This window comes from Delphinus delphis, chromosome 3 (assembly GCF_949987515.2).
Source record: "Delphinus delphis chromosome 3, mDelDel1.2, whole genome shotgun sequence".
NCBI classification, from domain to species: domain Eukaryota; kingdom Metazoa; phylum Chordata; class Mammalia; order Artiodactyla; family Delphinidae; genus Delphinus; species Delphinus delphis.
The window spans coordinates 114,129,912-114,156,040 of NC_082685.1; the positions used below are offsets into that span (position 1 = coordinate 114,129,912).

The 26,129-nt window shown below is 36.3% G+C and overlaps 1 protein-coding gene across 1 annotated transcript in view; it reads left to right on the plus strand.

Annotated features, from left to right (window-relative positions):
* The window catches only part of ANKRD31 (ankyrin repeat domain 31), a 129,400-nt gene that overhangs the window by 21,114 nt on the left and 82,157 nt on the right, over nucleotides 1–26,129 (plus strand). The window contains 6 exon segments of the mRNA XM_060007007.1: nucleotides 2,501–2,577; nucleotides 4,115–4,158; nucleotides 7,355–7,885; nucleotides 10,196–10,467; nucleotides 12,736–12,845; nucleotides 22,622–22,777. Of these exon segments, the coding sequence (XP_059862990.1) occupies nucleotides 2,501–2,577; nucleotides 4,115–4,158; nucleotides 7,355–7,885; nucleotides 10,196–10,467; nucleotides 12,736–12,845; nucleotides 22,622–22,777 (1,190 nt within the window).

Genomic DNA, 26,129 nt, shown 5'->3' on the forward strand with positions numbered 1-26,129 from the left:
ATCCTAAAAGGCTGCTAAAGTACTCCTTCCTTTTCCAACTGCATATCTGTATAAGGCCAGATTTTTGTAATATACTTCAAATAAAAAAATATATCACAGGGCTTCCCTGGTGGCACAGTGGTTGAGAGTCCGCCTGCCGATGCAGGGGACACGGGTTCGTGCCCGGTCCGGGAGGATCCCACGTGCTGTGGAGCAGCTGGGCCCGTGAGCCATGGCCGCTGAGCCTGCACGTCCGGAGCCTGTGCTCCGCAACGGAAGAGGCCACAACAGTGAGAAGCCAGCATACGGCAAAACAAACAAACAAACAAACAAAAATATATATATATATATATATCGCAAAAGATTGAATGTGTTATAGCAGTTCAGGTGGCAGCTGTCTTGCATTAAGCCATACATTAAAGAGATTTTTTAAAATGTGAAACAGTGCCACTTTCTCACTAAATTTTTTTTCATTTTGGAAAATGCAAAAATGTTTCATAACAATATAATAATATATTGGATTATTACTGTTACTTAAAAATTAATGATTATTTAACATTTTTCTCCATTTTAATTTCTAATATGTAAATATAAATAAATAGAAGCCACATGAACAAAAGCTCTTTGAGTTCCTCACTAAGTTTTAAGAGTGTAAAGGAGTCCAAAGACCAAAAGTTTGAGAATCACTATTTTAAAATAATCCTTTTACTGAATATATCAGCAATATAAGTTCATCTACAGAAATGGAAAAAGAGAAAAGACTAAGAAAGACTAATGCAGCATCCATGGTCTCACAGCCTGGAGAGAACCATTGTTAACATTTTGGTACATTTTATTTTAGGCTTTCTATATATTTTTGTTTTGTTCATATTTTCTACAAAATTGGGATTATTCTGCAGATACTTTTGTTTCCTGTTTTTTTTCTTTCTTTCTTTCTTTTTTTTTTGGCCACACCATGCAGCTTGTGGGATCTTCGTTCCCTGACCAGGGATTGAACCCATGCCCCCTGCAGTGGAAGCCCAGCCTCCTAACCACTGGACCACCAGGGAATTACCCCTGTTTTCAAATTTTAAGTAGTGTTTATCATAATTATTATTTCACATCATTAATATTTTGTAAAAACATGAATTTTAATGACCTCATAATATTTCATTGTATAACTTACTATACTGTAATTCATTTAATCATTTCGCTAATATTGGACATGTATGTTGTTTGCAGTCTTGCCTAATATAAATAATAATTTTTTAATACCTTAGATGAAAGTTTGCTCTATTTTCAAAACTTCTGTGTTAAATTCTCTTTTATAATTAAGGAAAAAATTCTGCTGTTGATTCAAACTACGATTTTGTTTTATTTTAAATCAGCTTGTACTCAAAGAATCATGTTTTAGGGGAAAAAATGGCATTCTTTTCTATTTGCCTCATAGAAATTATTCTATATGAGCAGATTCATTTTCAAGATAGCTTATACTGATCACTTCTATTTTTTTAGGCAGGAGAGAATGTTCAATTTATTATTCTTGCTTAGGATTCAAGTAGCTATGCCTGGTTCATAAAAACTGTTCTTAAAACAACTGGAACAAGAGGCTTTTTTTTTTTTAAAGGAAGATATCTTGATTGCATTTGTATAGTAAATTAGATTGAGAAAAAAATAGTCAACTGATTGCTTTTCTTCAATCAACTTTTTTTAAACATCTTTATTGGAGTATAATTGCTTTACAGTGTTGTGTTATTTTCTGCTGTATAACAAAGTGAATCAGCTATACATATACATATATCCCCATATCCCCTCGCTATTGCGTCTCCCTCCCACCCTCCTTATCCCACCCGTCTAGGTGGTTGCAAAGCACCGAGCTGATCTCCCTGTGCCATGCACCTGCTTCCCACTAGCTGTCTATTTTACATTTGGTAGTGTATATATGCCAACGCTACTTTCTTACTTCGTCCCAGCTTACAGTCAACTTTTAATTATCCCAGGGTAGATGATCAAAATTGTAGATTAGGCTTGACCTTTATTTTGCTCACAACCTCTTCCCTTCAGTAGTTCCTACCTTTTTTTCCCCTGCTGTGAAATACAAGAAAGGTAAATAATGTCTGAGAATTTTCTCATGAGTGACTTTCACTTACATCTCAAGCTATAATGACAAACTTTCAGTGTATTTGAGGATTTAAGTAGTCAAGCTTCATAAATTAGGACCAATTTTTCTCTCTCACTCCACCTTTCTATTTGGTAGACAGTCATCTCCAAAGTTACTTTCAGACCTAAATGTAGTTTAGCTTGTCTACACTCCTAAAGTTCATTCCTTAATTTTTTTGGCTCTCTCCATTTTTGCAGCCATTTGAAATTTAAATGTTAACAAATTGCTAGTAATTGGAGCAAAAGAAGTTGATCCTATTTGAAATTCCTTTAAATTAAAAAGAAGTTTAAATTGTATCTGAATGAGAAATAGTGGGGTTTTTTCCATTTGAAACTTTATATGTATTTATTAATTAATTGATTGATTTTTTTTTTTTTTTAGGATTAGAAAAAGTTGTCCAGCGTTCACTGTGTCATTTCCCCAGGCTGAACTTTCACTGAACCACCAGAGTATTCAAGGTACACTTTGATGAGTAGAGTCATATAAAGTGAATTTGTCTTTGCCTAAAAATAGAAGGCTTAATTAGATATGGATTTATTTACAACTAGGCTGGTCTACTATACATTGCTTCCATACATTTTTACATATGAAATCAGTGTTGCTGTTGACCTTGGAATCATGCTGCTTAAAGTTGCCCATATGCGAAGAGCTCAGGTGCAGTCAATACCTACTCCTCCACATCTACTTTTTTGACTTATAATTTGGGGGCTCAAATTTGAAAACAATGTTTGTTTTCTCTGTTCATAGCATTCTTAATATGTATGTCATGTCTTTCTTGACTGGCAGTTAGGCAGGCCATTTACTTGATTTCAGCTGTATTAGAGGGTAGCTGTCTTTCACTTTGAAGTGCCACCTATGTATGTTGTATGACAGTGTAGTAAATATTCTTAGTGGTCATTGAAACTTTGTATTATAAGAAAAGGCACAAGGACGTGATACTTGAAGTTGAAAAGCTAAGTTTTAAAATCTCTGTCTTCTGATCTGTTGCTACTACAACAATAGCAGTACCACTTAACGCCATCACCAACTCTTGCATGCCCTCCTAGTGCCTGGATTTTGGTCTGTAATATTATTTATTCATTATTTTAACAAATATTTATTGAGCCTGCTAAGTGCCAGGTGTATGGGTGCTATGGGTGTACAAATGCCAAGCAAACCAGGGATCCTAAAAGGATAGCTGATCTGTCTTGGAGCTTGAAGATATTAGGATGGATCTGAAAATCTTACCATTGTTGGAAAACAAAAATGCTTTCAAGGATGTCAGGGGGCAGTGCTAAAAGGGTAAAGAGCTAGGTCAATAGTGCTCCCACTGGCCAACCTGTGACAAATTAGCTGGGGAAAAAAACTAACATGATTTTGGTTCATGGAAATAAGTTTGTGAAAAAAAAATCATGAGTTCATAATGATACTCAAAAAATGTTAGTAGTGTTCAAAAGGTAGTCTCAATACAGGAAAAAAAAGCAACTATCGTAAAATGTTTAAAAATTTTTAATAACTTTAAGAAATAGAGACTTGTTGATACATGTACCTTTAGGACATCTCCTGATTCCTTTTGGCCGCTACATGAATGTTTCTTTTTATGCCTTTTTTTTTTTTATTGCCTAACTCAACAGCATGAATTCATTTAAATTCTGTTACCCATAATGGAGATGATAATGACACAGAGAAAGTAGATATGATTTTTCCATGTAGTTGCGAATACTTAGGATAACTCAGCCAAAGTAGAGAGGTTGGTTTTTAACTAAACTAATTCCAAACAATTATAATATTACCTGGCTTCATGTGAAATATTTTTTTAAGGAATGGAAGAATTTCATAATTTTATTGCCAACATACTTTTATATCAATAAATTGGTATAATATTTATTAAATATTTGATATATCACATGAATGAGGGAGTCATTTCAAGTTATATGATTAAGAAATGCTGAGTGAGACAATATGTTTTAATGCTTTAATAAAACTGGAATGAAAACATATAATGTTATCTTCTAGGACCTGAGGCTGAAGATCCTAAAGTGTTAACACACCCAGAAAAGGTTGGTCTGTATAATAGAAATTAGCTATTCAAATCTTGGGTTTAGATTTTTTTAAAAACATTATGTTGCTTAAAGTATCAAGTTCATTTAAGTTTTCCCCTAGGCAGGAATATGACTAAACCATTTCAATAGATAGAATTGTGTAACAACCCATTTCAGTGTTTTTGTTTTTTTTTAAGGGGAATAATTTTCCAGTACTTTTCTCGTAAACTCTTGTATATCTGTCTTTGGAATAAAGCAGGCTTTCACTGTTCACAGGGTTTTTTGCGAGTTGCAAAAAATTTTTCCCTGCATTCCCGCATTCAGTCTGGGCTGCCACAGTCAGACAGAAAGCGCGAGGACACGTTTCTTACATCTGTCGTGGAGACCCATTTCAGTATTTATTCTTCCTTATCTCTAATGAAATAGAATTTTCTTGATCTGTTTCTTGTCTAGCATTATAAGTCTTTTATTCTTTATCTAGAGGAGAAGCATATAATTTAATATCAAACTAGTTGCTGAGATGTAATAGCAAAAATGCCTTCTGTTGCTTTGTCTATTACCCTTGTTCCTTTAATATTTCCTGCTGGATACTGCTTTCCCATCTTCCAGTTACTAATCAGTAACCATGTACCTGAGGGCTTGTTTTGGCTTTGCTTTCTGCTTGGTGCTATGGGAAATCAGAGGACGATAAGATTGGCTCTGCCCATAACAGACTCCAACAATCAAGGACCTCCCCAGGCCAACCCCGTCATACACCTGTACCTTACTTCATCTCAGGTATACCTTACACATTCCCACCTCCATGCCTTTGTTTAAGTCAGGAGCCAGAAAGCAAGGGAAAGAGCATAAAATTTGGAACCACATAGGTTGTGTTCCAAGGGCAAGTGTGTCATTTACATGTGTAATATACGGAAAGTGATACTCATTTCATAGGATTATAGTGAGGACTGAGAGCAGTGATGGTTCTCGGTGTTTGGTACCTAGTTGGTGCTTAAGAAATACGTGTTTTTCCTACTTTTACGCCTTCACAAATCATTAATTTCTGGCTTAAGTTCCATCTCCTCTTTGGATCTGTCTCAGATGACTGTGGTGATCTTGACCAAAGTAATTGCTCCCTCTTTAACATTGCTTATTCACTGTATCAGTATTTCCCTATCACTTGCCTCCTGTGACATTAATAGATCTTCTGAGAATAAAGGAGTTTTTTGAACAAAGAAGTTTAGAGAACACTGTATCCTAAAGTCTCCTCAGAGATTTATAGTGCACGTTTTGAAAAGTCTTGTAGTAAATAAATCTGTTTAACTTTGTTTAACCGAGCATTTTTCAGGCAATCTTGAAAACCCTTCACTGCCTCCCTTTCTTTCCCCCCAGAAAATTTATTCTTGTTACACTAGGGCTATGGTTTATGCCATTCATTTGAGTTCATGCAGTGTTTTTGACATTATTTATAGTTTGTTTATTTATTTATTTTATTATTATTATTTTTTTGCGGTACGCGGGCCTCTCACCGTTGTGGCCTCTCCCGTTGCGGAGCACAGGCTCCAGACGCGCAGGCTCAGCGGCAATGGCTCATGGGCCCAGCCGCTCCGCGGCATGTGGGATCTTCCCAGACCGGGGCACGAACCTGCGTCTGCTGCATCGGCAGGCGGACTCTCAACCACTGTGCCAGCAGCGAAGCATGATTTATAGTTTATTTAATGTCTTATGTATTAATGCCTTCAATCTTAATTTAGGAATTAATTTCCTTTAGGGCAGAGTTCTATATATATATATATATATATATATACTTTATTAGATCTAAGGCCTTGAATTTAGTAGGTATAAGGACTTCAGATAAGAGGGAGATCTTGAACATGACTTCAAGAATGGATAGGATCCAGTTCTTCAATTCCTTCTAAATTTCTTTTATCTTTCTGAGCAAATTATAGTTTGCATTGCTAATAAATATATCTTATTAAGCTCTGGATGCTATGTACAGAGAATATAAATGGTGGCAGGTAGAAAAGGAAGAGAGGGAGAATAAAATGGTTTTCACTTCCCTTATTCAAATCAAATCATAGTATTAGAGGGCTGACAAGTTACAGTGCATTCTGGAAGAGTGATGTGTCAGTGAAGGTGGATTTGATTTTTAGAAACAGGCAGAAGTCACTGAAACCCATTCTGATACTTAAGGTCAAGCAAATTAACAGTTTTCAATGTTGAAAAAAAGTTTAATGCCTTTAAGTTATTGAGACTGATTTTCTTGAATGGCTTATAAACAATTTTGAAAGCGCTTTCAAAAGAGGAAGTCTAATAATATTTTGATCATTGGAAATATTGTGAGAACAGGTATAACCTATTAAGGTGATGTCTTTGAAGATAATAGTCATTTTGTGTTTTGTAGTTTTGTGTTTTTTGTTTAAAACAACCATAAGTCAGAACCATTGATTTATAGCCAGAGCTTGTAATATTTACATAGAACTGTTTTCATTTCTCCTTTTCTCCTCCCTGACCACCTGTCCTTTGGCCTTTTTACATCACATTTACATATGCGTACAGAGGTGGGGAATAAAAGGAAGGTGAAACTACACCAATTTTGTTCCTGGTTAATTAATAAAATTCAATAGGGATTTTTAGCAAGGGAGAATTTTTCAACTATTAACTGCAGTGAAGTTTTTAGATTGTTGATTTAACTATCCATGTTATCTCTGGTCTTCCCTTAGCCCAGATAATTTAAACTTAGCTGAATAGATAATTTGCCATCTGTAATTATGGCCCGGCCAATTTTACCCTTGGTCTACTATTAAATGTTTAACCATGTGTTCACAGTCATTAGTAATTTGGTATAGGAAAGTAATAAAGAGTTGTTTTTTTTTTTTTTTTTTTTTGTGGTATGCGGGCCTCTCACTGCTGTGGCCTCTCGCGTTGCGGAGCACAGGCTCTGGACACGCAGGCCCAGCAGCCACGGCCCACAGGCCCAGCCGCTCCGCGGCACGCGGGATCCTCCCGGACCGGGGCACGAACCCGCGTCCCCTGCATCGGCAGGCGGACCCTCAACCACTGCGCCACCAGGGAAGCCCCAATAAAGAGTATTTTTATTTATGGAAGGGAGGAAAGTTGATAAAGCTTTTGGTGGTAACTTAGCAACATGATGAACCAGAAAACTATAACATTTTCATTTTAAACACTTTTTTGTATATGTAATAATGATGTAAATTCTATTTGGAATATACAGGAACTAAGTAGAGACAGAGACTCTCCTGAAATAAGCCTTCTCTCAAGTACTACTATTAAAGAACTTGGTACATTTGCTGTAAAGGAGAACTTGTTAATAGAGCCAGAGAAGGAGCCTAGCAAGGACATCACATTGACCATGACTTCTGAAGAAACCAAAGATGAAGAAGGCTCTCTTGAAACTTTTGTGTCTACCTTAGAAAAGTTACTGACATCACCAGAAATCACCCAGGAGGAAAGACCGATTAGAATAATGAGTGATTTTCAATGTAGAGAGTTGATGAACCCATTGAGCAATTCTTCGAGTTCCATATCAATACCTTTGACATGTCACAAAGATTTACTAGAAAATTCAAAGGATGATGCATTGCCAGCTGAGTCGTTAGCAGCCTTAAACACATTGTCAGAAGCCAAGGTGGAACCCATCTGTCACAGAAAAGAGGGAGATACCAGTCTCAGTGCTGGAAATGAATGTTTAGGAGTGGAGCCCAGTATGTCTCAGACTGATGAAGATTGTACACAAATAGCAGAGGTGAATTTTGAGACTCTTTGTTCTACTCAACCAGTTGAACAAGATTCCAAGTTAGGTGAGCTACAGGACAAGCATCTTTCAGTGCAGCAAGTAAGTGCAAGTATGAGTCTATGATTTTGCCTTTTATAGTGACCTTTAACAAGTCTTCATTGCCCGTATACTTTATTTTAAATTCAAACCTTCTACCCAAATACCAACACTCAGAAGATACTTTTTGACTTTGAAGCATATAGTTACCTTTATTGAGGTTCCCGGGGTAGAGTTTTCAAGGGGTTAAAAGTTAAAATAGATAAGTTTCTCTTCTGAAAACCTGAAAAGATATATCATCATTACATTGCTTATATAGAAGAAGGAAAAAATTTGTTACCAGAATTTTCCCGGTTAGCTCAGAAAATCACTATGTCTGTCTGCCTAGGTGCAGAGTAGAGAGAAGATACCCACATCAGTTTCTAGTTGGAAGTAAAATATATGCGATTGGACTGCCAGGAGAGGGAGAAAATTATGCCTGGCTTCAGTACAACTTTGCATACTGTGTCTGAGGATACTGTCAGGTGACACAGTTCTTGGGTGTAGAATTCCTGGACTATTATGCTTGGAGACCCTGGAGTGGCCTGTCACTTGCCAAGTCCCTTTTTCATGTTGACAATTTTTTTCTTTTTAAAAATAATCTTTATTTTTTCCTGATTATAATAGTAACACATCCTCATTATTAAAAAAAAATCAAACATTACAGTAAGAGGAAGTCTCCCACAATTCCACTTTCCAGAGATAATCATTGTTAACAGTTTGCTGCATGTCTCCATTTTTTTCTATGCATAATTCTATGTAAGTTTATTTTATATAAATGGGATTATATTATACATAATGCTTTGCAATTTGTTTTTAAAATTTAATAATACATCGTGGTTATCTTTCTGTGTCAACAAAAGTAGCACTACTTAAATCTTTCTACTTGTTGAATGGTATTCCACTCTATGGGTGTGTGTGTATAATAATATAATTTATTTAACCAATTCACTAATGATGGTCATTTGGATTTTTTTTTCTTTTTTTTTTTCTATCCTCTTTCTGGCTATTACCAAAATGCTCCTGTGAACATTTCTTGGAAGATTTAAATAACATGATACTAAGCTCAGGTTATAACATACACACCTGGAATAATACTGCATGCAATTCTGGTCAAAAAATTTCAAAACAGATATAATGATATGTTTAAAAATCCAGAAAAAGAGAAACTAATCATGGGGATAGGGCATGAAGATTAAGTTAAACATTCCAGGATTCTAATCTAAAATGAGGTAATATGAGTAAAGTGTAGGAAATTATGACTGGTATTGATAGAGTGAGCATGCACTTAGGAGGTCTTCAAAAAAAAGTCTACTTAGAAGTAGAAAAGAGATTGATTTAGAACAAATCAAAGTAAATACTCTTTTACTTAGCTATAATAAAAATATGAAACTTGTGGGACTTCCCTGGTGGTCCAGTTGTTAAGACTCTGCGCTCCCAATGGAGGCGGCCCGGGTTCGCTCCCTGGTCAGGGAACTAGATCCTGCATGCCACAACTAAAGATCCCATATGCCGCAACGAAGATCCCACATGTGGCAACAAAGACCCCGTGTGCTGCAACTAAAACCCGGTGCAGCCAAATAAATAAATAAATAAATATTTTAAATAAAATATGAAACTTGTTACCTTGAGAAGCTTTGCAAGCTGGATATATAAATAAGCTCAAGAAAGGTTTACGTGATATGTATAAAAATATGTATCCCCACAAAAGTTAAATCTGTAATGGATTTAACTTTAAGGGGAAGTTAGAGCCGTTCATGATATACTGCTAACCTTTTAAAATCAATATAATGGAAGTGATATAGTATCTCATCCCACAAATATCACTTACTGTTGCTATCAAATAACAAAATACTAGGCTGAATAGAACACTGATCTGGCCTGGCGTGACAGTACTACTCTTTTTATGTGTCTCTCATCATTTCATGCTACCCATTTCCTATGAAATTAAAGCACCCAGAGTGACCTTAGGTTTATCCTTGAGTTTTAAGGATGAATATTGATAAAAATAATATTTACTTATGCTTTTCTTGTCTTAGGCTTTTAAATCTGCATTGTCATTTGTTACATTAACTATGATAAAATTTACATTATGTTCACATATGTCTATGGGTTTTTGTATTTCCATCTTATAAGGTATTTTTGTGTAATCAAAGGACAAGATAAAACTTAATTTCTTCTAATTTTATTTTATTTTTTTGCATTGTTGTAATTATTTGTGTATGTATTTACATCTTATTACAGAGTCTAGAAGACCCAAATCCATTTGGATTGCAAACTTTGGTTCATCAAAATGTCACCTCTTGTGATCCACTAAATAATAAGGGAAATTCAAAGCCGGTGGAAAATAGCTCTGACCAGGACACTCCATGTGTGTTAAGGAGATCATCCAGACTGAAAGTAGGCAGAGATGCAAAGCCCACAGATGACATATATAAGATGCCAGAAAAGATTTTACCCAAAATACTTGGCTGTGAGGATCAAACAAATAATAACTCTTCAACTGAGAATTTCAGGTATGCTACCAACCTAATACATAATTCTGTGTTTGGGACATTAGAGTCAGTGTACCTCTAAGTAAAGAACTTTATTTTTCAGTTTTGTTATTTTATTAATTTTGCAATTTAAAAAAACCCCAGAAAACTCTTTTACTTTCTTTTTTTAAGACAAAGTAATGGGAAATTGTTGTATTTTAGCTTAATGCTAGTTTTCTTTCTTTAACATCTCTCACCACACATAGTTACAAATTTTTTTTCTTGTGATGAGAACTTTTAAGGTCTACTCTCTTAGCAACTTCTCAAATGTACAATACAGTATTATTAACTATAGTCACCATACTGTACATTACATCCCCTGGACTTATTTATCTTATAACTGGAAGTTTGTACCTTTTGACCACCTTCACCCATTTCACCCACCCACACCGTCTCCTACCTCCAGAACTAGTCTGTTCTCTGTATCTATTAGTTTAGGGTTTTTGTTTTTTTGTTTTAGATTCCACATGTAAGTGAGATCATACAGTATTTGTCTTTCTCTGACTTATTTCACTTAGCATAATGCTCTCAAGGCCCATTCATGTTCTAGCAAATGGCAGGATTTTTTCTTTTCTGTGGCTGAATACCATTCCATTGTGTGTGTGTGTGTGTGTGTGTGTGTGTGTGTGTGTGTGTATCACATTTTCTTTATTTATTCATCCATAGATGGATATTTAGGTTGCTTCCATGTCTTGACTATTGTAAGTAAAGCCACAGTAAAAATGGGACTGCAGATATTATTTTGAGATAGTGATTTTGTTTCCTTTGGATAAATACCCAGGAGTGGAATTGCTGGATCATATGGTAGTTCTGTTTTTAATTTTTGAGGAATCTCCATACTGTTTTCCGTCATGGTTGCACCAATTTACATTCCCACCAGCAGTGCAAGAGGGTTCCCTTTTCTCCACACCCTCTCCAGCATTTATTATTTGTAGACTTTTTGATGATGGCCATTCTGACTGGTGTGGGATGATATCTCATTGTGGTTTTGATTTACATTTCCTTGATGATCAGTGATGCTAAGCACCTTTTCATGTACCTGCTGGCCATTTGGGCCTTCTTTGGAAATGTCTTTTTAGTTCCTCTCACGTTTTTTAACGGATTGCTTTTCTCTTTGCTATTGAGTTGTATGAGTTCTTTATATGTTTTGGATATTAATCCCTTTTCAAGTATATGATGTGCAAATATTTTCTCCCATTTGGTAGGTTGTCTTTTCATTTTGTTGATAGTTTCATTTGCTGTGCAGAAACTTTTTAGGTTGATGTAATCTCACTTCTTTATTTTTGCTTTTGGTGTCAAATCCAAAAAATCATTGCCAAGACTGATGTCAAGGTGCTTACTTATGTTTTTTCCTAGGAGTTCTGTGGTTTCAAGTCTTACTTTCAAGTCTTCAATCCATTTTGAGTTGATTTTTGTATATGGTGTGAGATTGTGATCCAGGGGCTTCCCTGGTGGTGCAGTGGTTGAGAGTCCGCCTGCCAATGCAGGGGACACCGGTTCGTGCCCCGGTCCGGGAAGATCCCACATGCCGCGCGGAGCGGCTGGGCCCATGAGCCATGGCCACTGAGCCTGTGCATCCGGAGCCTGTGCTCCGCAACAGGAGAGGCCACAACAGTGAGAGGCCCACGTACCACAAAAAAAAAAAAAAAGATTGTGATCCAGCTTTATTCTCTTGCATTTGGCTGTCCAGTTTTCCCAACACCATTTACTGAAGAGACTGTCCTTTCCCCATTGTATATTCTTGGCTCCTTTGTCATAGATTAATTGACGATATATGGGTAGGTTTATTTTGGGGCTCTCAGAGTAGAGAGAACCAAAATAAACCTACCCATATATGCTTTTATGCCAGTATTTTACAGTTTTTGATCAGTGCCATACCACAGGGCAAGTCCTTTTTTTTTTGCCTGCCTCTTTTTTCCTAGAAGTTGTGAATAGAGTGGATAGTGGCATGCCAGCATGGGGAGTGAGGGACAGGAGCCTCAGAATACTCACTTATAGGTGACTATCCCTAAAGGAGAGAAACCCATAGGTGGCACAGAGACAAACCATAATGACTGGCATGTCTGTCACAGAATTATCTGCAGTTTACTCAGGAGCCATCTCCATATTTAAAACTGCTATCCTGCTTGACAACAGCTCAGTAAAATATCTTTGAGTTTTAAAAAAAATTAGTCAAAAATTCGATATGATTCTCTTTGAATGGTTGTGGAGAACATGATAGTAATTTTAAAAGCACATTTATTTTTCAAGAATGCAGAATCCTGCTTTAAGGATTGAAGGTAAAGGGAAGACTGTGCATTCATCCAGACTCAAGAGTGGAGAACAGATCAGGAAAAACAGAAAAGTTGCAGGGAAAAATGGTGAGGCCTATTTTATTTCTTTATTTCTTTAATAAGTAACTTACAAAAATATAGAATCCTGGTACTAAAAAAGGATTTAGAGATTATATGTCTCAACTTTCTCATTCTACTGATGAGGAAGTTCAGAGAGGTTAAGGATTTTCCCCAGCACTGCACAGCTCATTAGTAGTATAACTAGGATCCTGAACTTCTGCCTCATAGGCTGCTATATTTCCTATACTTTTACTTTTAAGAGAATAGTTTCAGAACCCTTTTCAAATTTAGATATCTGACCTATTTGTGGTGTGACTAACCTAGCATAGGCTTTGGGAAATTATAACCAGAAGAACAAATAGAGGAAATTATTATATATTTAGATGTTATTTCTTTGTTCCTATATATAAAACCCCAAAGAATGAACTAAAAAACTATCAGAAATAATAAGAACCTAGGAGTACTGGTTACAAAATAATAGATGGCAGGACAGTTGGCAGAATTGAAATATGGACTGTAGATTAAAGAATAATATTGTATCAATGTTAAATTTTCTTAATTTAATAATTTGGTTATGTAAGATAGTGTCCTTGCTTTTAGAGAATATGCTCTTAAGTATTAGTAAGTAAAGAGGCATGGTGTATGCAAGTTATTCATTATGTGTATATGTGTCTGTGTGCATGTGCATGTATATATAAAGAGGCAGATAGAATGATTTAAGTGGCGGCAAAATGTTAACAATGGGGGAATCCTTTGTTTTATTTTTACAACTTTTTTATAAATCGGAAATTATTTCCAGCTAAAAAGTTTAAAAAATTCAATAAACCAAAAGAAGACAAAAGTAAATACCTTTCATATACATAAGTATTACCCAGTTACAAAATATAAGAGAAGATCCCATTTATAATAGTTACAAAAGAGAGAAAATACCTGCTTATATACCTAATAAGAAATTGCCATACCTGTAAGAAGAAAGTGTAAAAATTATGCTGAGGGACATAAAAAAGACTTGAATAAATGGAAAGAAGAGCCTTATCCTTGACCATAAAGATTCAGCATTGTAAGAAACTTACTTCTCCCTAAATTATTCTGTAAATGCATGAGAGCTCAATCAAAAACAGATTTTTGTGTATTTGTTAATTGTTCTGTTTTGTTTTGCTTTATAAGGCTGGAGGTTAGCTATGAGAATGATACAAAATTTCAGCTGGAAAACTAAATATAAAAGACTAACAAAGAAAATTCTGAAAAATAAAACAAAGGGAGAGTAGAGAGGCAGGAACCTGCTCTACATAATGTGAAAGCAATTAGAAAACAATAGAAGTTAAAATAAGTTGGTATTGGCACAGGAATAGACAGATAAATCAGTGAAACAGAATAAAGGGTTTAGATGTAGAAGCCAGATACAATGGGAATATGGGGGTAGGTCTGTGATAAATATGGCATCTCAAATTGATGGCAGAAAGAAGGAGTAAATAATAAATAGTGAAAAACACAAACAGTTGGATCCCTATAACATTCCTTATACCAAATTTAATTCCAGTCTGGCCAGAGTTAAAGGAAAAGAAAATTTCTAGGAGAAAAGACAAGTGAATCTTTTTATAATCTTGGAAAAACCCTTTGTAAAGAACAATTCAAGACCAGAAGCCAGGAGGGAAAAGAATGATAAAACTGACTATATACATTTTAAAAAATTGTATGGAAAGATATCCTAAAAAAAAAACAATCATCAAACACAGAAGAAATATTAATAACACATGACAAGGGGTTAATTATACTAGTATGCAGAGAGCTCTTACAAAACAGTAAGGATAAAGAAAAATAGGAGTTCACAGAAAAAAACATGTAAATACCTGAAAAGATTAACATCTCACTCATACTTAAAGAAATGCAAATTAACAAGTACAGTTTTCACCTAAGAGAATGCCAATAAACATTTGAGGATTCCCAGTGGCAAGAATGTGGAAAAAGTAAACAATCTCATATGTTTTTGGTAAAAGTTTTTTCAGTCTTTTTATAGGGCAGTTTATTTACATTCATCAGAATTTTAAATCACAATTCTTTTGAATCTGCAATTCTGTTTAAAGGGATTTATTCTATGGCTGTATTTGCTTAAATATGTAAATATATTTTATAAAGATGTTCATTACAGCATTGTTTATTATAATAAAATGACTAGAAACGATCTAAATTAAGTGACTAGTTAACAAATTATAATGTAACCAATGAAATAATATTCAGTCACTTAGGAAGTCAGAAGAATATGTATGTGTTGATAAGGAAAAAAAAGCCATGTTTTTTTTTTTCATGTCATAAGGATGATATTAAATTTCTTGTTGGAAACAGTGCAAGCAAGAAGACAGTGTAGCAGCTGCTTTAAAGTACTAAAATAAATTCTATAGAATTCTATAACTAGAACCTAGAATTCTATACCTAGCAAAATATCTTTCAAAAATGAAGGTGAGGGGAGAGGAACCAAGATGGCGGAGTAGAAGGACGTGCTCTCACTCCCTCTTATGAGAACACCAGAATCACAACTAGCTGCTGGACCATCATTGACAGGAAGACACTGGAACTCACCAAAAAAAATACCCCACATCCAAAGACAAAGGAGAAGCCACAATGAGACGGTAGGAGGGGTGCAATCAGAGTAAAATCAAATCCCATGACTGCTGGGTGGGTGACTCACAGACTGGAGAACACTTTATACCACAGAAGTCCACCCACTGGAGTGAAGGTTCTGAGCCCCACGTCAGGCTTCCCAACCCGGGGGTCCGGCAACGGGAGGAGGAATTCCTAGAGAATCAGACTTTGAAGGCTAGTGGGATTTGATTGCAGGACTTCGACAGGACTGGGGAAAACAGAGACTCCACTCTTGGAGGACATACACAAAGTAGTGTGCTCATCGGGACCCAGGGAAAGGAGCAGTGACCGCAGGGGAGACTGAACCAGACCTGCCTGCTGGTGTTGGGGGGTCTCCTGCAGAGGCGGGGGGTGGCTGTGTCTCACCGTGAGGACAAGAACAGTGTCAGCAGAAGTTCTGGGTAGTACTCCTTGGTGTGAGCCCTCCCAGAGTCTGTCATTAGCCCCACCAAAGAGCCCAGGTAGGCTCCAGTGTTGGGTTGCCTCAGGCCAAACAACCAACAGGGAGGGAACCCAGCCCCACCCATCACCAGTCAAGTGGATTAAAGTTTTACTGAGCACTGCCCACCAGAGCAACAGTCGGCTCTACCCACCACCAGTCCCTCCCATAAGGAAATTTGCACAAGCCTCTTAGATAGCCTCATCCACCAGAGGGCAGACAGCAGAAGCAAGAAGAACTACAATCCTGCAGCCTGTGGAACAAAAACAACATTCACAGAAAGATAGACAAAATGAAAAGGCAGAGGGCTATGTACCAGATGAAGGAACAAGATAAAACCCCAGAAAAACAACTCAATGAAGTGGAGATAGGCAACCTTCCAGAAAAAGAATTCAGAATAATGATAGTGAAGATGATCCAGGACCTCGGAAAAAGAATGGAGGCAAAGATCGAGAAGATGCAAGAAATGTTTAACAAAGACCTAGAAGAATTAAAGAACAAACAAACAGAGATGAACAATACAATAACTGAAATGAAAACTACACTGGAAGGAATCAATAGCAGAATAACTGAGGCAGAAGAACGGATAAGTGACCTGGAAGACAGAATGGTGGAATTCACTGCTGCGGAACAGAATAAAGAAAAAGGAATGAAAAAAAATGAAGACAGCCTGAGAGACTTCTGGGACAACATTAAATGCAACAACATTTGCATTATAGGGGTCCCAGAAGGAGAAGAGAGAGAGAAAGGCCCCAAGAAAATATTTGAAGAGATTATATTCAAAAACTTCCCTAACATGGGAAAGGAAATAGCCACCCAAGTCCAGGAAACGCAGCAAGTCCCATACAGGATAAACCCCAAGGAGAAACACACCGAGACACATAGTAATCAAATTGGCAAAAATTAAAGACAAAGAAAAATTATTGAAAGCAGCAAGGGAAAAATGACAACATACAAGGGAACTCCAATAAGGTTAACAGCTGATTTCTCAGCAGAAACTCTACAAGCCAGGAGGGAGTGGCATGATATATTTAAAGTGATGAAAGGGAAGAACCTACAACCAAGATTACTCTACCTGGCAAGGATCTCATTCAGGTTCAATGGAGAAATCAAAAGCTTTACAGACAAGCAAAAGCTAAGAGAATTCAGCACCACCAAACCAGCTCTACAACAAATGCTAAAGGAACTTCTCTAAGTGGGAAACACAAGAGAAGAAAAGGACCTACAAAAACAAACCCAAAACAATTAAGAAAATGGTCAGAAGAACATACATATCGATAATTAACTTGAACGTGAATGGATTAAATGCTCCAACCAAAAGACACAGGCCTGCTGAATGGATACAAAAACAAGACCCATCTATATGCTGTCTACAAGAGACCCACTTCAGACCTAGGGACACATACAGACTGAAAGTGAGGGGTTGGAAAAAGATATTCCATGCAAATGGAAATCAAAAGAAAGCTGGAGTAGCAATACTCATATCAGATAAAATAGACTTTAAAATAAAGAATGTTACAAGAGACAAGGAAGGCCACTACATAATGATCAAGGGATCAATCCAAGAAGAAGATATAACAATTATAAATACATATGCACCCAACATAGGAGCACCTCAATACATAAGGCAAATGCTAACAGCTATGAAAGAGGAAATCGACAGTAACACAATAATGGTGGGGGACTTTAACACCTCACTTACACCAATGGACAGATCATCCAAAATGAAAATAAATAAGGAAACAGAAGCTTTAACTGACACAATAGACCAGATAGATTTAAGTGATATTTATAGGACATTCCATCCAAAAACAGCAGATCACACTTTCTTCTCAACTGCACACGGAACATTCTCCAGGATAGATCACATCTTGGGTCACAAATCAAGCCTCAGTAAATTTAAGAAAATTGAAATCATATCAAGCATCATTTCTGACCACAACGCTATGAGATTAGAAATGAATTACAGGGAAAAAAATGTAAAAACCACAAACACATGGAGGCTAAACAATACGTTACTAAATAACCAAGAGATGGCTGAGGAAATTAAAAAATACCTAGAGACAAATGACAATGAAAACACGACGATCCAAAACCTATGGGATGCAGCAAAAGCAGTTCTAAGAGGGAAGTTTATAGCTATACAAGCCTACCTCAAGAAACAAGAAAAATCTCAAATAAACAATCTATCCTTACACCTAAAGGACCTAGAGAAAGAAGAGCAAGCAAAACTCAAAGTTAGCAGAAGGAAAGAAATCATAAAGATCAGAGCAGAAATAAATGAAATAGAAACAAAACAATAGCAAAGATCAATAAAACTAAAAGCTCGTTCTTTGAGAAGATAAACAAAATTGATAAACCATTAGCCAGACTCATCAAGAAAAAGAGGGAGAGGACTCAAATCAGTAAAATTAGAAATGAAAACGGAGAAGTTACAACAGACACCGCAGAAATACAAAGCATCCTAAGAGACTACTACAAGCAACTCTATGCCAATAAAATGGGCAACCTGGAAGAAATGGACAAATTCTTAGAAAGGCATAACCTTCCAAGACTGAACCAGGAAGATATAGAAAATATGAACAGACTAATCACAAGTAATGAAGTTGAAACTGTAATAAAAATCTTCCAACACACAAAAGTCCAGGACCAGATGGCTTCACAGGTGAATTCTGTCAAACATTTAGGGAAGAGCTAACACCCATCCTTCTCAAACTCTTTCCAAAAATTGCAGAGGAAGGAACACTGCCAAACTCATTCTATGAGGCCACCATCACCCTGATACCAAAACCAAGCAAAGATTCTATAAAAAAAGAAAATTACAGAGCAATATCACTGATGAATATAGATGCAAAAATCCTCAACAAAATACTACACATTGAAAGGATTAACAACAACACATTAAAAGGATCATACACCATGATCAAGTGGGATTTATCCCAGGGATGCAAGGATTCTTCAATATATGCAAATCAGTCAATGTGATACACCATATTAACAAATTGAAGAATAAAAACCATATGATCATCTCAATAGATGCAGAAAAAGCTTTTGACAAAATTCAACACCTATTTAGGACAAAAACTCTCCAGAAAGTGGGCACAGAGGGAACCTACCTCAACATAATAAAGGCCATATATGACAAACCCACAGCAAACATCATTATCAATGGTGAAAAACTGAAAGCATTTCCTCTGAGATCAGGAAGAAGACAAGGATGTCCACTCTCGCCACTATTATTCAGCATAGTTTTGGAAGTCCTAGCCACGGCAATCAGAGAAGAAAAAGAAATAAAAGGAATACAAACTGGAAAAGAAAAAGTAAAACTGTCACTGTTTGCAGATGACAAGATACATAGAGAATCCTAAAGATGCCACCAGAAAACTACTAGAGCTAATCAATGAATTTGGTAAAGTTGCAGGACACAAAATTAATACACAGAAATCTCTTGCATTCCTATACACTAATGATGAAAAATCTGAAAGAGAAATTAAGGAAACACTCCCATTTACCATTGCAACAAAAAAATAAAATACCTAGGAATAAACCTACCTAGGGAGACAAAAGACCTCTATGCAGAAAACTGTAAGACACTGATGAAAGAAATTAAAGATGATACCAACAGATGGAGAGATATACCATGTTCTTGGATTGGAAGAATCAATATTGTGAAAATGACTATACTACCCAAAGCAATCTAGAGATTCAGTACAATCCCTGTCAAATTACCAATGGCATTTTTTACAGAACTAGAACAAAAAATTTCCATTACATTACATTTGAAAATCAATCACTGTAATTTGTTATATTAATAAGTTAAAAAAGAAAAACCATATGATCATTTTAGTAGATGATGCAAAGAAAGATTTTGACAACACCTAACATCCATTATTGATAAAAACTCTCAGCAGACTCAGAATAGAGGGCAACTTGGTTAATCTGACAAAGGGCATCTACAAAAAAAATACACAGCTGTCATACTTAATGGTGTAAGAGTGAATGCTTTCCCCCTAAGATCAGAAATAAGACAGGGATGTCTGTTCCCACCACTTCCGTTGATCATTGTACCGGAGGTCCTAGCCAGTACAGTCAGGAAGAAAAACAAATAAAAGGCATCCATGTTGGAAAAGAAGAAGTAAAACAGTCTTTAGTCACAAGTGACATAATCCTCTATATAGAAAATCTGATGGAATCTACAGTAAAAGCAACTGTAAGTGAGTTTAGCAGAGTTGCAAGATACAAGATCAATATACAGATATTAATTATATTTCTGTATTCTAGCAACAAGCAATTAGAAAGTGAAATATGAAAACCAAACAATTAGGAAGTGAAATTTATGCCACAGTTACAAAAAATGTGAAATAAAGATAAAATTTAGCAAAAGATGTAAAAGACAGGTACACTGAAACCTACAAAATATTAAACAGAGAAAACACAGGAAATTTGATGGAGAGAAATGGAGAGAGATTGAGTCAGAAGACAATATCATTAAGATGTTATTTCTACTCAGGTATATTTATGGATTCTACACAATCTCAATCAAAATTCCTGTAGGATTTTCTTGTAGAAATGCCAAAGCTGGTTCTAAAATTCATATGGAATGCAAAGAATCTAGAATAGTAAGACAGCTCTGATAGAGAACAAAGCTAAAGGGCTAACACTACCTGATTTCAAGAATTATTATATGGCATAATCAAAACAGCATGATATTCGCATCAAGATAGGGAAATAGGTCCATGGAAGGAGAAGGGAGTTCAGAAATAAACCCTGAGTTTTGACAAAGGCACAAGGCCTTTGTAGTGGAAAACAATTGTATATCCATATGCAGCAGAATGTGATTCAGTGTCATTCTGTGTATTTTAAGAGTGTTGATTTTTGTTTTGGCCAACAAGTTACCTGAAGATCAGTTTGATCCTTTCAACACTTTTTTAAAAACCTTGTTAGGGAGGTCTAGTGTAGGCCTTACTCTAGGACTAGTTTAGCTCTGCTACTAAGACATGACCCATTAAAGGTCTCTCTGAATGTTCCAGTAGTTCAGCAAGGTCTCTCCTCAGCCTGGCAGGAATGTGAATGTCTCCCAGCCTGTGTGATCTCTGATGGTTGTTAATTTATAGTTCCTGGGTAATTGTTCTTACCCAGCCTCATGAAGATTCACCCCACGCATGAGCAGTTCAGTATTCAGATGACTCAAGGAGCCCTTTGTATAGATTTCTGGTGCCTTTTCTCTATGCTCTCATCTCTGGTGCCCTGCCCTGTAAATTATGTTCACCCCAGCCTCCCCAGACTCTGACCTCTGTCTCCTTAGCTCAGCAGAATCACCTTGCTATGCTTGTGCTATACTCTGAAAAGCCTCCAGACAAGAAGCTGGAGTGAGTGACCTTAGGGCTCACTTCACTGTTTGTCTTCACTCAGGGAAGTCAAATAGGTCTGAACTACCTGTTTTCCAATGTCTGAATAAAGGGTCTTTTTCCCCCATATATTTTGTTTAATATTCTAGTTGTTTACAATGGGAGGGCAAGTCACAGCAGTTATTTAGTCATGATTAGAAGTGAATGTCTTTCACAACTTAGTTTTCATTGAAAATTTTTGTATTCTTAATTTGTTATTTTTAATAAATTGCATATTTATAATAGCGGGTACAACTGGAAAAGACAGATCTGGGAGTAAAGACTATTGATTTTTGCATATAGTTTATCTGGTGGGAGCAGAATGCTTTGTAGTCTGGGGTGGGGGAAGGCAGGCTCAGGTGTTCAGCAGTTGGTTTGTTTTACAGTGGAACTGAATGGAGAGAATCAAATAAAAACAAAGCAGCTAAATTGTGGTCCATTAAGAAACCTGTTGCAGTACTCAGTTACCTTTCGGAGGTTTCAGGATGGGGCAGGTTATTTAGATGAACCTGGAAAAGCTATCACCAAAGTTCCTCTGAGGGAATTCCCTGGCGCTCTAGTGGTTAGGACTCTGCGCTCTCACTGCCGAGGGCCCGGGTTCAATCCCACAAGCTGGGCAGTGCGCCAAAGGAAAGAAAAGCTGTTCTGAAATTCAGGAAAACCAAATGAGTATTATCTGTAAAAACTGACAGGATTTGGATTATCTAGATGAGGAGTTTAGGAGGCACAGGGGAGAAATGATACTTGGTATATATAACCTGGAAAACTATTTTAATTGTGTATTTCCCAGGTTAGGAAATCAAAACTATTATACTGCTCAAGACCAAGCTTTATTTAAGTTCATGACAATTATTTTTAGTAAAGAAAGAAAATTTAGCATTCTCTTTTCTGGTCTTGCTGGGGTTAATTTTTGTATCTTCCTTATATACTTCTGAGATTTTCTCCTCATGGTTTTATAAGACATTTTGGTATTTAATATTTTGTTAGGTTTGATAACATCCAATTCTGGATTTAAATAATACCTTTCACCAGAACTTTTAAGAAAATAATCCATTAGTCTTCTCATACATGCACCTTTCCTAGAGTTTCAATCAATATAAACTGCTTACATGATTTATAATTTACTCAAATATTTCAAACTAATGACATTTGTCTTTTTCATCTTTTTGCATGTAGATACCATTATAGTTGGGTTAATGGAAGAAATACTCCTCCATAATGTAATATGCTCTATTCCAGAATGTTGACTGGATTCATTCTACTACTTATATTCCTCTTGATTTTCAAATAAGGATTATTAATTTTTTTGTTTTCTTTTGTTCATGCCCTCATTTCAGAAAAAATGAAGATGAATAAAGTATCTCGTTGTAACATTAACCGTAGAAACATCTTTGGAGAGAACTTACTGTATAAAGCTGCTCTGAACAACGACGCTAATCTTGTTCATCATTATATGAAGAAAGGTGGAGATGTTAATCAGCCAAGTTATGCTGGTAGGCTGTGGTTACCACTTACAGTTATCTTAAGAGTGGTTTGTAGTTTCAGCTGAGTCACTACTATGTAAGTATGGCAAAGTGGGCCTAAGGCAAGTCTCAAACAGAAAGCTTCCAGGTAATTTTTCTACTTAGGCAGTGCTTCACCATCATCTCCCAGGGAAGTGGTAAGATAGGGGGGGAGAGGCAGGAGAAGAACATTACATTTCACCTTCAAAGATTATGCCTGCCTTCAAAGGTTATGCCTTCAAAGGCCCACTGCACCAGGTGGGCCATGTGCAGTAGCATTACACAGAAGGATGGGGTTCCTGGGGCTGGCTTGCTGGCTTTGTGTGGGCATTTTTACTATGAGACTCAGCTTTTAATGGAAGATAAGTGAGGTTCAAAGCTGAAAGAAGCTTATGGTACATTGAGCTTCAGGGAAAATTGATGATAAAATGGTAGATGTACAGCAAGGACAATTGCCAGGGAAATGGAGAGAACAGACTATGAGGTAGAGAGGGTGGGGCAGGAAGCTCAGAAAGAACAGTCTTTCTGCAAGGCTAGGTCTCTGTACAGTCTTCCTGTGGGGAGAACCTGATACGTTCTCCTGGAGAGGAATGATTCCTTAAAGGCACGTAAGTACTTAAAACACTGAGCAGCACTGTGTCCATACTTTTACTATTGTTTCTAGACTTTCTCGGGGTATGAAACAATGCACAAAGTCTTATGGTACACAGAGATCAGCAGCACGATCCATGGACAAGCAGGTGATTACAAGTGCACCCCCAGTACTTACTTTAGCAGCACCTGGATTTATACTATAATCAGGGTTTTAAAGACTATTATTCTAAGTCTCACACCCAGTTCATCCATTATGGTCTTACAGCTCTCAACCTTGGATCCTTACTTGCTAGCCAGAGCACTTGCTCCTTTGATTTTGAGAAATATATGGTTCTTTCTCTTAGTCTCTATGTGCTCCTTAAGTTTAGGAGTAGTTCTGCATGCCAATAACTGGACTTTATGGATTTCCCAAGCATCAGTCTTAACATGTTTCTTTTCATTAACCTTTTTTTCTGTGCCATCACTAACATCCCCAGTTGCTATTCCCTGCTTGTCTTTGGCCAGGCAGTGACCTTCTCCTCACTTCCCTAGGTACTTCTGTGACCTTCATGAATTCTTTATCCTTCCATATTTTCCAGACTTTTTGAACTCTCTTGTTTTCTATTTTTTCTTCTCAATTTGCATCTTAATCTGACCTTTACTACTTCTGGCTACCACATCCCACAGAATTGCAGAGGGCAGTGTTTGCAAAGGGTTGTCCATAAGCCATTTTCGTAAGAGTCACTTAAAATATTTGTTCAAAATGCAACCTTTACTTCACCCTCCCAAAGCACACACACACACACAAAATCACAATCAAAATCTGTAGGTTAAAATCTGGAAATCAAGTTCCCTAGATGATTTTTATTCTCATTAATGTTCAAGAACTACTGACAAGAGGTGTATGGCCTCCATATAATTCAATGTAGTGAGCTTTTACCGTATTCCTCCTCTGTGCCAGATACTATGAAAACAAAAAGATAAACAGTATCTACTAGGAAGGTTTAAATAAATTTATTTTGTGAGATAATCCAATAAAGGCTTAAGTGCCTTTTGAGGAATTAACAAAACGTTATAGTAACAGACCAATGGTCTTTTTATAGATAACATTTGCATTTTATAAGTCCTCATTTACATTTTGTGATATCTTTGATTTAAAAAACCAATTTCAATAATTCTTTATCTATCAAAACCAAGGGTGACAACCATGAAGTAGCCTGAAGATAAATTCTGAATACCTAAAATAGATCTAATAAAGCTTCTTTGCTAAAACTCTCTCAGATCAATGACTTGAGCATTATTTTACACAGAATCCTATCTGATTCCTAAGCCTATGACACATTAGAACTGAAAAGAAAGGTTGGCTTAGGTCAGGATATTGATAATAGCAAGAAGTTTAAGCCAACAGCAAGGCAAGAGACATAAAAAATGAGAGGCAAAATTGTTGAGGACTGTAATGAAGAGAGTGCACTTTATATTTCTGTGGGTGTTAACAATTGCTGCATTAGATCATATAACTAATATTATTATGATCTTGAATCTTTTTAAACAAATGCGTTAAATTATATTGTCTTCATAGGAAATTTCACTCTTATAAACCTTTGAAGAAATTTCCTCCAAGATACTTAGATTTTTAAAAAGAAAAAACTGTGTTGTTTAAGGATCTCCCAACCTGCAGTTTTGGGAGATAATAAAAGATCTGTTATAAAATGTACTCCATCTTTATTTACAAGGAGTGGTTTTACAACACAGAAGGAGTAAGCCTTAGGAGAAGGGACATTCTTTGTTACATTTGATTTCTTTCTGGAATATGTAGCCCTTTATGTGGTCTAGAGTAGCCCTCTGCAGAATAAAGGTCCCTCTGGCTTTGTTGCTGCTGGGAATTTCTTTGAACCCTGGAACTGATACTGTTCATCACTGGGTCCTCCTTGCTTACTTAGGTCACACTTAAAGTAGCATTCATTTTCAGCTTCCCTCCCCAGGACCCCATCATTTACTATTAATTGCTCACATGTACTTTGTTTTCTTTGGGAATTTTCTGAAGTAAATTTAGTGTATGAGACTGGCTTTTTCTTGGAAGCCAGACAGTTGCTTTACATTTACCTTATCTTTTAGTCATTCTGAGCTCAGGGAAAACAAACATCTTTTGTTATAGTTATTTTCTCATTCCTGTAGCAGCCATTTCTGTCCCCTTTAGGAAACTAATTTTTATTGTAGTTTAAGCAAAACCTAAATAAGGAAAGGAAGTTTCCTAGAAGGAAAATAATCATCTGCATTCCAAAGTTAATAACTTTTGGATTTCTGATACTTCATTTTTCATCCCACCAAACCTAGACTGTGGCAAATAATCAAGTTAACCAGTGTACATTATCAGTAAGCAAATTTCCACTGGTTTACAGGTCCCAGAACCTAAATAGCAATTAGTTCACGCTTTTTATTGGAGACAGTACTTTGGGGAAAGAGAGTTTTTATATTATTTTTTTAAAAATAGATCTTAAATAGTTATCTTCCAAAAGTTCACATTTATTTGAAAATTTTTATGAAATTATGAAAAATTTCAAACATACAGAAAAGTTGAAAGAATTGAACAGTGAACATCCATATACTTAATTTCTAGATTCTCCATATTTGTTTTTGTTACATACTTATTGTAAAGGGAAACACTCATGTGTTTCTCCTCTATTCACACCCAGATACGTGGGTTTTCCACACATTGAACAATTCTTCCACACCAGCTGGGTATCCTGCAATTCAATTCAATTCTGACACT